The 17,768-nt window shown below is 41.4% G+C and overlaps 1 protein-coding gene across 2 annotated transcripts in view; it reads left to right on the forward strand.

Moving 5' to 3' along the window:
- Window positions 1-16,194, forward strand: part of GCLC (glutamate-cysteine ligase catalytic subunit) — a 45,523-nt gene extending 29,329 nt beyond the window's left edge. The window contains exons 7-16 of one of the 2 annotated variants that reach the window (XM_045802554.2): window positions 2,259-2,333; window positions 2,791-2,907; window positions 3,952-4,090; window positions 4,535-4,647; window positions 5,130-5,222; window positions 5,516-5,620; window positions 12,815-12,896; window positions 12,980-13,083; window positions 13,156-13,276; window positions 14,540-16,194. In XM_045802554.2, the coding sequence (XP_045658510.1) occupies window positions 2,259-2,333; window positions 2,791-2,907; window positions 3,952-4,090; window positions 4,535-4,647; window positions 5,130-5,222; window positions 5,516-5,620; window positions 12,815-12,896; window positions 12,980-13,083; window positions 13,156-13,276; window positions 14,540-14,751 (1,161 nt within the window). In that variant the 3' untranslated portion in view covers window positions 14,752-16,194. The remainder of the gene's footprint in view (window positions 1-2,258; window positions 2,334-2,790; window positions 2,908-3,951; window positions 4,091-4,534; window positions 4,648-5,129; window positions 5,223-5,515; window positions 5,621-12,814; window positions 12,897-12,979; window positions 13,084-13,155; window positions 13,277-14,539) is intronic. The other variant, XM_045802557.2, reaches the window with a different exon arrangement.
- Window positions 16,195-17,768: the final 1,574 nt, after the last annotated feature.

Here is a 17,768-nt window from a genome sequence, read left to right on the forward strand (position 1 = left end):
TATTAGCACAAATCACGTAAAGTGTATGGGAAAGGAGATGAATTCCATACCTCACCACAGGAAACACCCTACTTTGCGTCTCTCAAGTAGAAAACTAGAAACTGCTTGTTAAAGCAGAAAATGTTACAATTTCTTAAGGTTAGTGGAAGACTTAACTGTACAAAACAAAAAAGTCACATAACCACACTCGAATGCTTGACTCTTGGGGAATTTTTCAGGAATCATAAGTTCGTGCACGTTGTAATAGGTTTTTTTCCCTCTGTAAGAAAATCAGGTGGCTTCAGAAGTGGGTTCTAGGTAAATTTTAGATTAGACATCTAAGTTTCTAACATCTATTTTTCATACTTGCTCTTTTTTCCCCTCTGTTTCCTAGTGACACTGCTTCTCCTCTTATGAGATACTTTAAAGGAACACCAGAAGCCAAAACTGTTCATACTTTAAGGCATAAGAACTCTTCCCCCCCCCCCACTGCCCCCAGCCATTACCATAGTCATGTCCTGTTTGATTTGTAGCTACATTAGCTCTAGAGTGCTGAAGCCACTTACTGAATATATTTAGAATAACTAAGTCACTTCGCTGTTGTAACTTAACTATGGAATTCCAGGTGCGAATTTTAAGCATACTTTCTTCCAGGATTTGCCTGTGAATTGTCTAATATATACTAGGTCATCTAAGAGAAGCCAATCTGTCCCAGCAGAGAAGTGTGTAAATACTTGGCTTACTGTCTCACGTTTCCTCACTTCCCATTTTATCCTTAGCCTTGCACAAGCTGATTTCTGAGTTTCCATCTCTTTGCAGAAACTGCCCTTGTTTTGCTGTAGAGTGACCTAATTGCTAACCCTTCTTAAGAGCTCTTATTTTAACCTTTGATACCCTTATTCCTTGAGGTCTGCGACACAGCTCTTCTCTGTGTTGAATTAATTTATAATGGCTGGTTAATTGCTAGTACATTTTAATTAAAATAGAGCAGTGAATCATTAACAGAAATTATAGCAAGTTGTCTAAATATTTTTCTGTAGTTAGTGACCACACCGACATGAATATAATTCTCCAGGTAGACAAGTGAGTCTCCTCATAGAAGTTCTTCGTTAAAAAAGCAAAATTGAGACCTGGCTAAAACTATGGGAAATAACAGGTTGGGATTATAACAATAAACATACTTGGCTACTCTTTCAGGGATTAAGCCCTTAAATTACTTTCTACACCAACATTAAATTCAAAATATTATTAAATAACAACAGAGGACCGGAAAACTGTTCCCTATTTGCAGTTAATATGGATATGCTCACACAACCAGGATTTGTGTTCCTAGTCCCTTCCACTGCTCCGCATCCCAAAGCAAGCAGGACTTTTTTGGTTTCTTTTGGGTAATTGTTTGTAGAACATTAGTGCTAATGAACAATATGATTTTTTTTTCTCTACCTAACTCTGAAATGTGCTACTTTTACCCCTCTTGTGCAGGCTTCCTGGGTGATCCTGCCCATCTTCAGAACATTATCTGAGCCTACTACTCCCTAAGTACTTCTTCACCCCAGACTTGTCTTCTGGTCATCAGCCCTGGAGACCCAGCCACTTAAAGGGCTTCTTTACCTGCTCCTTTCCTTCATATGCCCATTGTGTCTTGGTGCCTCTGCTTACTGTCTGTCTCAGGAACACCCAAGCCAAAACCTGAGTCACGCCTTCATTCTCTATACTATACCCACTGGCCCCCAGTGACTGCCACTTTGGTATGCCTCCTCCTGCAGCCCTCTTGGGTTACATCCTTGTCAGCTGAGTATCTTACCTGTTCTCCCTTCCTCCAGGCTTGCTCTGTCCCAGGCTATTCCTTGTACTTGCCACCAGTGAGCTTTGAAACCAGTCATGAGCATCTCTGTCCTGCTGTACCAAAATTTCTCTAACCCTTGAGCTAACTGAAGTGTGGGGGCATGCTGTCGAGGGAGATAAGCCAGCAGAAGAGGAGATGCCTTGCTGAACTTGCCATTTACCTAGTGTCTTCCTTTCCTTTCCTGACATTTTAATCTTATTTAATTTAGGAAATGGCTATTTATATGTGAGTGTGATCAAATACCATTGTTTGGCAAAATTCATCCAAGGCAACTTTTAAGCAAAACTACTGTGTTAATAAGTGTTACTAGCCGTAGAGTGACCATTGCACACCATGCCCTCTGTCTTCCCCGGCCACCATCCTTCTCAGACTCGACTCCTTGGGGAGGATGTTGATGATTCGTCGTTGTTAATAACTTGTAATTCTTAAACAGGTAACGTTCCAAGCCTGCAGCATATCTGAGGCCAGATACCTTTATGATCAGTTGGCCACTATCTGTCCAATTGTCGTAAGTAGAAACGACATCTTAAAGACTTCTTTGTAGAGAGAGTGCTTGTGCAACATTTGCTGACTCTGTGCCATTTAAGTCCGGTAAAGGCTTTATTCAGAAATGAACTAACATAAATAGTATGCATTTAGAGCTACTGGACTAAGACTCCAAGCTGTGGAAGTTTACTGTTGCTAGTAAGACATCTGGGTGTTCAAGTGTCAAGTTGGAGTGTAGCTGTTTCCGCTCTCCCATCCTTCCCATTCACGTGACAGAGGGGGTGATTTAAATGAATCCCGTCGAGGGATTTGAGTCCCTTCTGGTGTCTTTCACTATAAAAAAGTAGGCACAGAGGACTAGAACTCCCATGGGGCTCACCTAAACTGATTCTTCTAGACCAGAGGTAATTGCATGGTGCTTTTCTCAGCATGTGAGTGACACTTCAAACCTGCAGGTGCTGACTCTTGTTTGTTTTTAGATGGCTTTGAGCGCTGCGTCTCCTTTTTACCGAGGCTATGTGTCAGACATTGATTGTCGCTGGGGAGTGATTTCCGCATCTGTAGATGATAGAACTCGGGAGGAGAGAGGACTGGAGGTGGGAGTGATTTTCCTTAATAGCCTTTTTAAAAAACGAAGTGGGTAAAATGGGGTTATTGTAACTACTTACAATGTTGAAGTCTTCCTTAAATTTTTATCTTGAGTGGGCTGGTCGCATGTGGGAAGAAATTCACAGGTTATAAGCCTGTCTTTGATGTCATTAGTGTTTGTTTTGGGGTGAATATATGGGAAGCATGATCTGGTTGGGGTAAGGAATTTTCATCACTTGCTGAAATCTGTATTTGTTTCATCCTCTTCTAAAACTTAGTGGCGCTTTCTTCCTGTATTTTGGAAGTAAGTGCCGATGGGCTGTTGTTACCAAAAGGCTTTCTGGCACCCCGCGGGCGCTTTGTATATGGTGCTTTCTGCTGTGGAATCTGTGGTCAAAGATTATTTTGCCCCGTATAAAGGGTTAGGTTTGCCTAATAAGGGTAGGTTAGTGCCTCTTGTTTGCATATTGAACTGTGACCGTGCACCTCTCCAACCTGAAGTGTGCATCAAAACCGCCTATGGAGAGCTTTAAAAATAGACACCGGCCCACGGTAGATCGAATAAACAAGTGTCTCCAGAACCGAGACCTGGACATGGTTTTTAAATGAGCTCTTTCAAGTGCCTCTGATGTTCTCACCAGGGCTGCATTGCTACTGCTCTTGTCTTCATGTAAGTGCTCATAAATTGTCGAGCGTGCTGCCTAAGTAGAATTAAACCTTAAAGGAGAAATGATGTTAACAGCTCTTTTTTACGTTAATAGGTTTGCTTTCAACCTTGGCATATATTTTCCTGGCTTAGTAAGAATGAAGGCAAACTGCCTTTTAAAAAAAGTGATATGTAAATCATATCAGAGAACAGCTACTTAAGTTACTTCCAAATTTTTAAAAGACATAATTTTCCCTAATAACTTTTTTTCAGGATCTTAAGGTTGGATATTTTTATATAACTATTATATATAAAATATAAAAGCATTTAAGTAGAAGTATATGGGGCATTAGTTTATTTCCGGAGCATTTTATATGGCATTCATGCGTATTGTTTTCAATTTTAGCCGCTGAAGAACAATAACTATAGGATCAGTAAGTCCCGATACGATTCGATAGACAGTTACTTATCTGAGTGCGGTGAGAAATACAATGACATCGACTTGACAATAGATAAGGAAATCTACGAACAACTCCTGCAGGAAGGTGAGCAGCCACTCCTTTTCTCCGGGTTTGATTGGTTCTTCAGAGCTCTTTAGAACTTTTTGCTGACTTCCGGTCTGGTTTCTATTTTTAGTGTGAAGTCTCTTAACTTTTCTTATGAGGCTGCTTGTTCCTAAAGTTTCAAGTTCCAAATATTTGTGAGATCTTCTTGACTTTTAGCAAAGGAACTTACTCTGGAGGTCTGTATTTAGGTCCACACCAGTGCCCCACCAGGCATTGTGTAAGTAGCAAATAAAACTCTGGCACTTCCTCAGGGTCTGTAGGATAAAACCCTGGGGCGCACGCGGATACTGAATAAACCAGCCATTTCCTGAGCTTCTAGATGCCCTGTCTTCAAACTTGCTGAGCTGTCTTGTCTTCTTACTGGACTTAGACACAGTGGAGCCCGGGACCTTGACAGGAGTCTGGTGTAACCTCTCTTGACAGGCATCGATCGTCTCCTGGCCCAGCATGTTGCTCATCTCTTCATTAGAGACCCCCTGACTCTGTTCGAAGAGAAAATACACTTGGATGATGCCAATGAATCTGACCATTTTGAGGTATCTCTTCTGTTCTAAATGCATTTCACTTCACTAACCAAGATGGAGGCCATTTTCTGTACCTGTGAGCAGTTAGGAATTGGCATTCCGATGCCTTTCATTGTCTGGTGCAGTAAAGAATTAAGAAATTTTGGAATGGTTTAACGTACCTTATTTTATAATTCTGACTAGTTATATCTCTGATTCTGCATTTTTTCACTATTTTCTCTTGCTTGCAGAAAGTTGAAAAATTCAGACATGCTGCATAAAAAAATGGCATCAATTATTTCTGTGCTGCCAACCTATCACTCAACTTCTGTTAAACACTTGTTTGTTTTCCTAGCAGGTCACATGTTGAGGACATCTTAAATTGTACCTTTTGGTATTTGTAAATTAAAGAGTATTGGGTATCAACAGTGTATAATCTTCCCTTACCAAGTATCAAACCATCTTAACATTTTCCTGGACACGTGGAAAGTTGGTTTTCTGCTTTTTTATTATAGAATATTCAGTCCACAAATTGGCAGACGATGCGATTTAAGCCCCCTCCTCCAAACTCCGATATTGGATGGAGAGTAGAATTCCGACCCATGGAGGTAAGACGCACATCAGCGGAAAGTGATTCAGTCATGCCCCTGCTCTGCCCATTACCCTTCTAGTGCTCTTCTCAGAGGCTTTCCAAATACAGACCAAACGTGTGCATGGTAAAAGCAGGTCCAAAAGCTTAGGACTGATTTCTGAGAATAGACTGTGGACACAGGGCTTCCAAGCCCCACGTGGTGAGGTAGGCACTGGCTTGGGCGTGGCAAGATCTAAGGAGGGGTCTGTCGGGGAAGAGCCGGTTTGTGTAATTGCTCCATAACTTCTCTGGGCTCCTGCTCTTGTCTAGGTTCAGTTAACAGACTTTGAGAACTCTGCCTATGTGGTGTTTGTGGTGCTGCTTACCAGGGTGATCCTTTCATACAAACTGGATTTTCTCATTCCACTATCAAAGGTAAGAATGCGTTTCAGTATAGCAGTGGGTTTGGGTATCTACAGATTATCTGTTGCTTATTTACCTATAATATTTGTTTTAGATCTGACCTGATTGAGAATTTTCACCATTTAGAATAAAATGTCTCTCCTATACCGTACCCATTCTCTTTTCCCTTTTCCACCAAAGCTTACGCTGTAGATTATGGTACAGCATTGGTAGAGATTCCTGGAAACCAACAAGTGCTAACAGTAGCTCCTCAGGCCATGTGAACGAGATTTAGGGTTGCTTTTGAATCACTATTTCTAGAGGCTTACATTTCAAGACGATGGTTGGAGAGAATCCACAGATTGATTTCATCCTCCCCCAAATGCCATTCTGGTTATGATAGCAAAAGTAAAGAGGAGGGGGCAGATGTAACTGTGGGGATGCAGGGAAGGGTCACCTCCGTGGAACCGAACTGGATATATTTCTAGAGAAGATAGATTGGACAATCAGCTCCAGCCCAACAACAACCAAAAAAGGAGTTCTCTGGAAGCAGTTTCCCAGCGGAGCCCTGGAATAATTCAGACTGTGAGGCGGCAGCTAACTAAGTGGAGCCCTTTGGTTCCTGGGCCAGTGGGTCCCCAGGCACAGCAGGTGGCTGGAGGAGGTTGCTCGGCTGAGTGAGGGGTCTGCCGAGGAAGGAGAGGTGGAGCAGCCCTGTCAGAGCGAGCGCGGAAGGAAGGAACGCCTAACGCAGCAGCTGCCCCACCTGGCTCCCTCCTTCTCCATGAGGGGCAGCTCCAGCCTGTACCTGCCCCACCCGCAGACGATGCGATTTAAGCCCCCCTCCTCCAAACTCCGATATTGGATGGAGAGTAGAATTCCGACCCATGGAGGTAAGATGCACTCGTCAGCCTGCCTCTGCCTGCTCTTTACACCCAGGCCAAAAGTAACCCATAGGATTCTGCGGACCATTTACTCGTACGGGTGTACCTGCTAGGGGGATCAGCCCCTGTAAGGAAGAGTCCCTGGAAGTTACCCGTCTAAGCCTTTGTTAACAAATATGAATAGATGTCTAAAAGCCAGTAGAAAATGGGTGACTTTTAATAGCCTTGAGGGAAGGGCCCAGCTGGGCTTACAGAAGGCATTCCCCTCAGTGAAATATAGTTCAAGCAACTGGAAAGAATTCTTAATGCCCTTGAAAAAATTCTAAAGAAAGGTCACAAACAAACAAGCATTATTGATGAGAGAGCTCTTGGAGAAGAGTTTTAGAAAAAGCTACGCTTCTAAAACTCATTATATTCACCAGTAGAGCCAATGTTATTAAAGATCCAAGTTAATAACTTAGGAACCAAATTGAGATTGAGCTCAGCAGGATGACAAGGAAATGGAAATCATGGAAAAACTGAAACATGGAGAATTCCTCTGAAAAGTTCAATGTTTACAATCATTTAGACGAGAATGATCTTTATATAAAAAATGAGATCCAGTAATCTGAGAAATAGACTCTCACTCAAGAAAGTTCTATTAAGGATGAGACAGAAATATTTAAAGAACCCAAATCTAGGAATTTCTGAATCCTAAAGAGAAAAATCAACCATCTGAAAATGGGAGAGAAAATTCAGATCAGATAGCACCAAGAGGGGAGAGGAAAAAAAAAAAGTTGCATTCCCTCTTCCTCTCCAACATTAAAAGTCTACAGAATCCTGAAGGGTAAGGAAAACAGAATTGTCTTCCCAAACTTGAAATTCCAGGTGATTCTATCAAAACTTAATAGATTACTAGTGCTGAAAGTATGCCAGAACTCTTACCTACCAAGGGGATAATGGAAGGAGATGTATGGTAGACTAAGGTAATAGAAATGTTAAAAGGAGTGGGGGAAAAAACCCAGAACCTTTCCAGTGCCGCAAAAGTTGTGGGTAGGGCAAGGGAGTGGTACGATGGTATAGCCCAGAGAACATAAAATGGTGAAAATAAGATGAAGACAAATTTGAACAGACTAAACTATCCTATTACAAAGCTAAAACAGATGATAAAAAAAGAGCATCATAATGGTGTAGGGTGTTTGCATCCCTAAAACAAGGACAACTATGGAAAACAAAGAACTGGATAATGACCTTTTAAAGAGATAGCAGAAATGACAAAATTGATAACAGACACAAAAGTGTGAGGATAAACTATTCAATAGAGAAAGCAGTTTTCTCTATTCTTCCAAAATAATGTCAAAGCCATGATTTCTGTTTTGTACCTCAGTGCGTAGCAGAACTTCTTTAGAAGCATGAAAGAATTCAAGGCACTATAGTATTATGGCTCTGACATGGCTGCAGTGTGAGCATTCAGCTCATAAATCACCTACACTCTTCACTGGCTTTTTAACCTGACCAAGGTACTTAGCATCTCCGTGCCTCTGTTTGCATGTGTAGAATTGGGGTAAGTGGGCTGTTGTAAGAACGTGTGGGATTCCTGGAGGTAAATCACTTAGAGGGCCTTGCCTGTTACTCAGTCTCTGACAGGCCCTATAACCAAAGAGAAAGGCTTTGGGGAATTAAACGGCACGGTTAAGAAGCTGGTTTGTACAGTCCTTGTCACAAATCTCCTACCACAGCACATGTTTTTCCAAGTGCCCTGAGGAAGATTTTACAAAAATTAAGGAAAATCTTCACCTCTCAAAAGTAAACACCGTTAACAGGATGCATTCCCGCCATAATTCAACAAAAAGATGGTCAAGAGAAATCTAAAATTGCTTTCCTCATGGGTTTTAGAGGAACTCTAAACTAGGATGCTGGCAAAGCTAGTCTCTAAAGGGAAAATCATAGCTTTAAAGTAAACCGTAGCAGTCAAACTGAGAATTTACAGTGCAGTAGTAAAACATACTTTTAATTTTTGCTTTTATGAATTTCTCTTTAAAACAGTGATCTTTATGAACTTCTGTCAAGAGTAAGAAAAAAAATATTCGAAATGAAAACCCATTGATAGCCATGATGGAATTTTAGACTGTTATTTGGATATGTTCCTAGAAGTGTCTAGATTATTCAGGAGGTCATGTGTTTCTTTAAAAAAACAAAACCATAACAGTAGAAATTGAGTATGGGAGACAGCCTCAGTAATCAAAGACTTCGCACCATCCATCCTAGTTCAGCATGACCCTTTAGTGTATACATGCTAAGATTCTCCTAAGATTTCATTAGGGGAAACAGACTAAAAAGTGTTAAAAGCTCTACTTTAAGGGTCTTAAGAAGTCATTGGAAAAATAAAGAATTCACAATCAAGAGGAGTTTTTTGTACATGGAGATAAATGAAGATAAAAACACAATGGTCCAAATTTGGGGGACAGAGTGGGGAAAAAAACAGTTCTAAGTGGGAATTTACAGCGACACAAGCCTACCACAAGAAAAAAATTCAAAGAGCCTTATGCCTAAAGGGACTACAGAAAGGAGAACAAAGCCCAAAGCTAGTAGGAGGAAGGAAATACAGCTCAGAACAGGAATAAATGAAACAGATACTAAAAAATAGAAAAGATGATAATGAAACCAAGAGCTGGTTCTTTGAAAAGATAAATGAAATTGAAACACTGTTAGATTCCTCAAGCAAAAGAGGACACAAGTAAAATCAAATGAAAGGGAAGTAACAGCTGACACCACAGAAATACAAAGGATTATAAGCGACTACTACGGAGAATTATATGCGAACAAATTGGACAAACAAGAAGAAATGGATAAATTCCTAGAAGTAGAAGTAGAATCTTCCAAAACTGAATCTGGAAGAAATAGAAAATCCGAACAGACCAAATACTAGTAACGAAGATGAATTGATAATCCAAAAACTCAAAAGTCCAGGATTAGATGGATTTACAGGTGGATTTACCAGACATTTAAAGAAGAATTAATACCTATTTCCCTAAAACTGTTGGAAAAAATAGAAGAGGATGAAGATAGTGTAGGAGAATATCTTTGATGAACATAGATGCAAAATCCTCAACAAGATATTAGCAGACACATTAAGAGGATCATTCCCCATGACCAAGTGAGATTTATTCTGGGGATGATTTGCGAATCAATGTGGTACGCCACATTAACGGAGTGAAAGATAAAAATTATTTCAGTGGATGCAAAAAAAAATTTGGCAAAATTCAACATCCATTCATGAATACTCCCAACAATGTGGGTTTAGAGGAAACATACCTCAACTTAGTAAAGGCCATGTATGAAAACCCCTGGCTAACATCATACTCAATGGTGAAAAACCTGAGAGCTTGTCCTCTAAGATCAGGAACAAGACAAGGATGTCCGCTCTTACCGCTTTTATTCAGCATAGTACTGGAAGTCATCCTAGTCCTAGCAATCGGACAAGAAAATAAAAGGCATCCAGATTGGTAAGGAGTAGATAAAACTCATTTGCAGATGACTTGATACTACGTAGGAAACTCTAAAGACTACACCAGAAACTCGGAGGTAATAATTGAACTCAGTAAAGCCGCAGGATATGAAATTCACAGACATCTGTTGTAGTTTTATACACTAATAACAAAGCAGAAAGGAAACAATTTTGTATAAAATTAAGCCAAAAAGAATAAAATATCTAGGAATAAACTTAACCAAGGAGTGAAAAACCTGTACTCTGAAAACTAGAAAACATTGATGAAAGAAATTGAAGATGACACTAACAAATGGAAAGACCTACCCTGCTTTTAGACTGGAAGAATATTGTTAAAATGTCCTTACTACTCAAAGCAACCTTCAGATTCAGTGCTATCCCTATCAAAATACCAATAGTATTTTTCATAGCATAATCCTAAAATTTGTTTAGAACAACAACAAACCCCTCCCCCAACCAGCCAAAGCAATCTTGAGAAAGAACAAAGCCGGAGGTATCACAGTTCCAGATTTCAAGATACATTACAAAGCTATTGTAATTGAAACAGTAAGGTATTGGCCCAAAAGTAGACACACACGTCAGTGGAACAGAATAGAGAGCCGAAAAATAAATCCACTCTTAGGAGGTTGATCTGTGACAAAGGAGGCAAGAATATACAATGGGGAGAGTCTCTTCAATGGTGCTGGGAAAACTGGACAGCGACATGCGAAAGGATGAGACTGGACCACTTTCTTACACCGTACACAGAAATCAACTGCAAATGGATTGAAGACCTTAATGTGAGACCTGAAACCATAAAACTCCTAGAAGAAAACATAAGCAGTAATCTTTGACATGTACCTTAGCAATATTTTTCTAGATACATCTCCTCTGGCAAGGGAAATGAGCAAAAATCAACTACAGGAACCACATTAAACTAAAAAGCTGCTGCACAGAAAAGGAAACTCCATCAGCAAAACAAAAAGGCAATGTACTGAATAGGAGAAGATCTCTACAAATGTTATGTCTGATAAGGGTTAATATCCAAAATATATTTTAAAAACACAAAAAAACAAAAATCTGATTTAAAAATGGACAAAGGACCCAAATAGACATTTTTCCACAGAAGACCTTCCGATGGCCAACAGACACATGAAAAGTTGTTCAACATCACTGACCATCAGGGAAGTGCAAATCAAAACCACAGTGAGTTCACCTTACACCCATCAAAATGGCTAGAATGAAAAAGACAAGAAATAACAATGTTGGCGAGGATGTGGAAAAAAAGGAACCCTTGTACATTGTTGGTGAGAGTGTAAGTTAGTGCAGCTACCGAGGAAAACTGTATGGAGCTTCCTCAAAAAAATTAAAAATAGAATTACCATATGACTTCGTAATTCCACTACTCGGGTATTACCCAAGGAAAATGAAAACATTAATTCAGAAAGGCATACACCCCTATTACGTTTACTGCAGGATTATTTACAGTAGCCAAGACACGGAAGCAATCCAAGTGTCCATCAATAGATGGAGAAAAAAGATGTGGCATGTATACGATGGAATAGTACTCAGCCGTAAAAAAGAATGAGATCTTGGCATTTGCAACAGCATGGATGGACCTAGAGAGTATTATTCAAGTCAGAGAAGGACAAATTCCTTGTGATTTCACTTCTATGTGTCATCTAAAAAAGCAAAATGAACAAAAAAAACCGGAATCAGACCCTTAAATACAGAGAACAAACTGATAGTTGCCAGAGGGAAGGAAGTGGGGGAGCGAGCGAGCAAAATGGGGAAGGGCAGCAGGTGGCACAGTCTTCCAGTCATCAGTGACTAAGTCCTAGGGAGGACAGAGAAAGCATGAAGTATAGGGAACATAGTCAGTGGTACTGCAGTGGCGCTGTATGGTGGCAGATGGGAGCTACATTTGTTGCAAGCACAGCATAATGGATAGAGTTGTTGGATCACTGTTTTGTACACCAGAAACTAATATAACATTGTGTGTCAACAAAGCTTTGATATAAAATAAAGATACAGATAGCTGGGACCCATAATCACAGGCTCTGATTTAACTGGTCTGCTGTGTGGCCTGGGCATACCACATGATCCAGCCTTACTGCTGAGTGTGTGTATATATATATATTTTTTTTTTTTTCCTTTTTCTTCTTTTCTTTTTTAAGTAGGCTCCATGCCCACCATGGAGCCCAACGTGGGGCTTGAACTCATGACCCTGAGGTCAAGACCGGAGCTGAGATCAAGAGTTGGATGCTTAACCAACTGAGCCACCCAGGCGCTCCTGGGTATATGTTTTTAAAAACGTTTTTTGGGCTCATGTATAGTTGATGTGGCCAGAACTACCAGATGGATCTTCTGTTCTTGGAGGGCTAACCTTATTCCGTATCTGACAACCTGTTGACTCTTTTCCTCTCCTCACCACAGTGAGGCAGCCAAACCCCAGTGGTAGGGAGGGCACAGCAGCGAACCAGAAGTTCTCTCTGGGTTCTCTCCCTTTGGTTACCTGGCATCTTGGGTGAGTCATTGTGCTGTGTGAAGAGAACCAACCCCTTGCCCTCCAGAGATTTCCTACTAGGCTTAGTCACAAAGGTGCTTTGGAGTGCAGGCAGCCTCTAAGTTTTTGTGGTGTTTTTTAAAGTAAACTTAGAATTCGCCCATTCTTACTAAAAAGCCCATGTTGATCTGTGGTTGGATGACACAGGCCCCACATAAAAGTGAAAAGTCTGTTACTTCAACAGAAAGCGTCGAAGGGGAAAGTAGGGTTCTTACGGGGTGAGACTTAATTGCAAAAGCGAGGATGGCACCACACCTTCTGTGTTGGATCGAGAATGTTCTGACGTTGCCATGATTGTTTTTCTCCCTTAGGTTGATGAAAACATGAAAGTTGCACAGAAGCGAGATGCTGTCTTGCAGGGAATGTTTTATTTCAGGAAAGATATTTGCAAAGGTATTACGTTCTCTTGGATTTCTCCGGTCACTTCCTGTGGGCTGCAACAGGCCACTCAAGCGCCTCTGTCCTGTCCTCGGCAGGTGGCAACACCGTGGTGGATGGCTACGGCAAGGCCCAGAACAGCCCGGAGCTGGCGGTGGAGGAGTACGCCCTGATGAGCATAGACACCATCATCAACGGGAAGGTAGGGCCTGCTGCGCGCCCCACTGGCTGCGCCCGTGGCTGGAGCACTAACGACGTGTCCTGCTTCTCGTAGGAAGGTGTGTTTCCTGGGCTGATCCCGATTCTGAACTCTTACCTTGAAAACATGGAGGTGGATGTGGACACCAGATGTAGTATTCTGAACTACCTGAAGCTGATTAAGAAGAGAGCATCTGGTATGGCATCCTTTGCTTTCTTGTTTTAAATCTTAAAGTAGGCAGAACCGTACGATCTTACCATCTTAACGGTTCTTGACGTAGTCTTTTCAAGTATACCGTATTTCATCAGTGCATTCTTTTTCACATTCGAGGTCTCTGCAGTGGAATACACCTTTAAATCGTTGACCGTTTAATTAGCAGTGCTTTTCCTCTTACTGGTTCGTAAAGCAGCGAGCCATCAGTAAGTGCACAGACAAGGAACTAGAGTATGCAGATTGCCCGGTAGTCACTTTGGGCAGCGGTGTTTGCTGTACCTCGTCCTGGGCTTGCTCTTTGGGGCTAAGGAACTCTAGGTTACAGGAGCCACAGCTAGGACGCCTGGCTCGTCAACCTGTTTCCCATCCAGTGAGCGCCCCAGAACCCCTCTTTGTTTGATATCACATTGATGGTGCCTAACAAGGGCCTGGCACAAGGGGGCCGTCAGCTGTAAGAGTAATGGTAATGGCGTCACCATTTCCCTTGAGACTTCCATGAACTTTCTGGAGTCACAAAGGATATACCCCCAAATGGCGTGTCTGCCAGTTCTTCCTTTCATTCAGTCTACTTACTAGTCCTGATTTTCTCCACCTCTTTGATCAAAGATGGTTCTGGGAACTTCAGACCCTACAGTTCCTGAATCAGTTGCAGCTTTTTTGGCCAAATGGGAGGACACTGCTCTAGTACGCATGTTAGCTCCCAGTTTTGGGTTTCTTTCCAGTTTTGTTGAAGAATAATTAACATACGTCAAAGTGGAAGTGGAAGGCCTATATGTAGCATGACGGTTTGATTGACACATATTGTGAAGTGATTACCACAGTAGGCTCAGTTAAGATCCTCTTGTATAGACAGAAGAAAATTTCTCCTGGTGATGAGAACTCCTAGGATCTACTGTCTTAACGAACTTCCACGTCGCACATCAGTATTAGCTCTAGTCCTCGTGTACGTGACATCCTTAGCGGCTCCCCATTTCCGAAGAGCTAGCAGTGTCCCTGCGTGGGTAACATCGAACCTTGGGATGTGTGCTCTGGTTGCCTGCCTGCAACCTAAAATTCTTCCCCTGGAGGAATTCTTCCAACACCCTGGAAGACCTTTCCCCCAGCCTCTGCCATGTGGGTACACCAGGAGGTCCTACTGATTTTTCTTCAGGACTGTGTTTATGCTGGTCACTAAATGTCAACTTTAAAAAAAAAAAAAAAAGGTACTTCTATTAACTTATGTTGTCTTAATTTTTTTTCCCCCCAGGAGAACTAATGACAGTTGCCAGGTGGATGAGAGAGTTTATTGCAAACCATCCTGACTACAAGCAAGACAGTGTTATAACTGATGAAATGAACTATAGCCTTATTTTAAAGTGTAACCAAATCGCAAATGAATTATGTGAATGCCCAGAGTTACTTGGACCAGCATTTAGGAAAGTAAAATATAGTGGAAGTAAAACTGACTCTTCCAACTAGACCTCCTGCAGAAGGAAACGCACATGACTGTTCCGTTGAGGAACTGACTGCAGTACCCCTCAGCCCGTGTGTGGTATGAAGACCAAACCTAGAACGGCACTGTCTGTCGGGCCAGTCGGCCAGAGGTGGTTTTAGAGGCTTTCCTTCGGTAGGTGGAGCTAGAGTTTATACAGTGTACATGTACATAGTAAAGTATTTTTATGATTAACGACGTATTTTAATAACATTGTATCTAAAGTCATTGTGAACGGCGTGTACATTTCTCAGTTCTTACTCTGGAACACCTACTGTCCGAGCAGTTTTGTAAATGTAACGAACTGGTAACTGTACTATACTGCATTCCAGAGTTTAAGATGTTTACTGTAAATGTTTGGTTTTTTAAAAGACTTTACCTGGGACCTGATTCACTGAAATTTATCACTTTAAAAACAGTTGTTCTCGTTAATTTCCCTTGAGCCCCCTCCGTTGTCGTATACTTAAAATCACTATTGAATCCCTTGAAACGCTTCAAGGGTAACCTTGGGTTTCTGGCACCTTGTCTATGATGTTTCTTGTGTAATTGGAATAGCTACCAGCTTGGTCACCCTGCCTCAAGCTTTCACCTCTAAATAAAATCCATTGAACTGAAGGCTGTTATAAAAGGTACTGCTTTGTTTAAATTTGCTGATTTAGGCCTTAAGTTTAAAGAGAAGTCTGTAGGAAGAAAGACTATTTCTTTGAGTTCACCTGTGGTGATTAGGGGGCTGTGATTTTTTTATTTAAAAAAAGGGGCAGAATTGTTTCTCGTCCTGTACATAGTAAGAGTAAGGTCAGAAATGGCGCCAGCCCTTCTCTTGTGGCCACTGTTGGTTCTGATCGCTGCCATATATATATACTTCAATTTTCAAATCAGAGGCAGTTGCTGAAGTCTTTGTTTTACTTTTTTTCTAGTTTCCAGTAAACAGATTGACATTCTCCTAAAAACCATTCTAGATTTTACCTGGGGAATATTCCACATAGTGCTTACCTTCTCTATGAAAACCATGAATGAATCATGATGTGCACTAAGTTTTGTGAATCAGGACCCTCCATGTTTAATTGTAAATAATTTAAGTTTACATAATTGTTAGCGCTTTCTGTTGAAGGTTTTTTTTTTTCCACGCCAATTAGTTAGGTCCTAACTGCTTCTGAAATAACTATGTATAGTAGATTATGCAAACTTCTACAGGCATAAATATTTAAACTGTAATGCTAATTTTAACAAGCCTCGATAAAGCTTCAGCTAAGCCTGTTTGTGTATAAATACTACGCTTTGTGCGATGTTTCATACATGTATTTTGGGGGATTAAAGAATGCCTGTTTTTCATTTGCAGTTTGCTTGTGTAAATCAGATTGTAAAAAGGCAGATGAACTAAAATGTTTGTGGTATGAGGAAATAAACGAATGGAATTAGCATTCTGACAACTCTCGGATGTGTGAGTTCCGCAGCTACAAGGAGGGTGGTGGGGGTTGTTGTAATTAGCCCAGATTTCTTCTGTACCTCAGTTACAGACAAATCAATTTAAGTCTCAAATGACACTTGTCTTTAGTTCTAATGTGTTGTGGCTGGATTCTTCTCTTCCTGAAAACCAGACCACCACCTTCCCTGAGCTTTACCACCTGAGCACAACAGAATTCAGGGTTTTAGGAATAGAACTATAAGCACCGAGAAGAGCAAGAAGGGCCTTCTCCCTGGTGGAAACAGTTACAGCCGGACCCAGACTCTCACTCACTTAGAATACAGCTGGCTGTTACTTAACCCAAAGGCGGCTTTTCCTACCCGTCAGGTCTCCTGGATGAGTAAGAGGTCAGCTTCTGGTCCCAGGATGCCTCTGACCCTACCATCTGGCTCATCCCTGAGGCTGTTGGTGAGCCTTTCTGTTCAAAATGGAGAAAGCCTGCCTTGGCCACTTCTTTCTAAACCACCCCCCTACACAAACATGAACCACGAAAGGTGTGGAAATCCAGGATGTGGTGTGGGCTTAGATAAGGGGCCCTTTCAGAGCTATAAATAGGCTGCTTAATTGCAAGGTTTTTTTTTATAGGTGCTGCTAATGAGCTTTTCATTTATTTTAAGGCTTCCTTCCCTTTCCTTAAGCCGGCTGAGTTCTACCGGCTGCTTTCTCTTCCATTATGCTTTTGTGTAAATGTTTTAACACTCCTTGTAAACAGTGCTGAACTTACAGGCCAAGAGATACTTAGAAAAATGTGAATTACAAGGGTAGCTGATGAGGTCTGAGTTGGAAAGGCAGAGACGTGGGTAGGTGACCTTTGCTGGGAGGAATACACTCCTCAGACTAATGGTGTTTTTCTTGTAAGTGAAGGCTGAAACTAGCTGGGTAATGCCTAAAGCCCCACTCACTCTTAACATTCTATAAAATGAAATATTACAAAGTTAAGTATGGAAGATGGATTAAGAAAGGGCAATGGTGCATCCAGCTTTGTTTTGATTGCAAGCTATATAACAAAGCTGTGGGAATCCAGACAGTATGGTATTGGCATAAAAACACAGATTAATGGAACAGACTAGCCCAGGAATAAACCCATGCATATCTGGTTAATTTATGACAAAAGAGCCAAGAATATACAATGGGGAAAGGACAGTCTCTTCAATAAATGGTGTTGGGAATACTGAACAGCCACATGCAAAAGAAGGAAACTAGATTACTATTTTGCACTAGACACAAAAACTAACTCGAATTAAAGACTAGACAATTTCTGGTGTAAGACGGCATGGTGATGGAAGACCCTGAACTTACCTCCTCCAGGAACACACCAAATCAACACCTATTTATAGAGCAACTCCTCCCTGAAGACCTGGGGGCTCACTGAGCAGTGGCACCACAAAAGCTAGGGAGGCCACATGGAGAACAGCAAGAGCAACAGAGACACCGTAACAAGGGAAAGGCCACCCCTGATGCTGCAAACTGCAATGGGGAAGGACAGTACTGAGGGACCGGGGGCAGATTGATCTTCTCTAGGGCAGAAAAGAAACTGGT

The sequence above is a fragment of the Ursus americanus genome, chromosome 29 (genome assembly GCF_024610735.1).
Source record: "Ursus americanus isolate L20-20 chromosome 29, mUrsAme1.1.p, whole genome shotgun sequence".
Lineage (NCBI taxonomy): Eukaryota > Metazoa > Chordata > Mammalia > Carnivora > Ursidae > Ursus > Ursus americanus.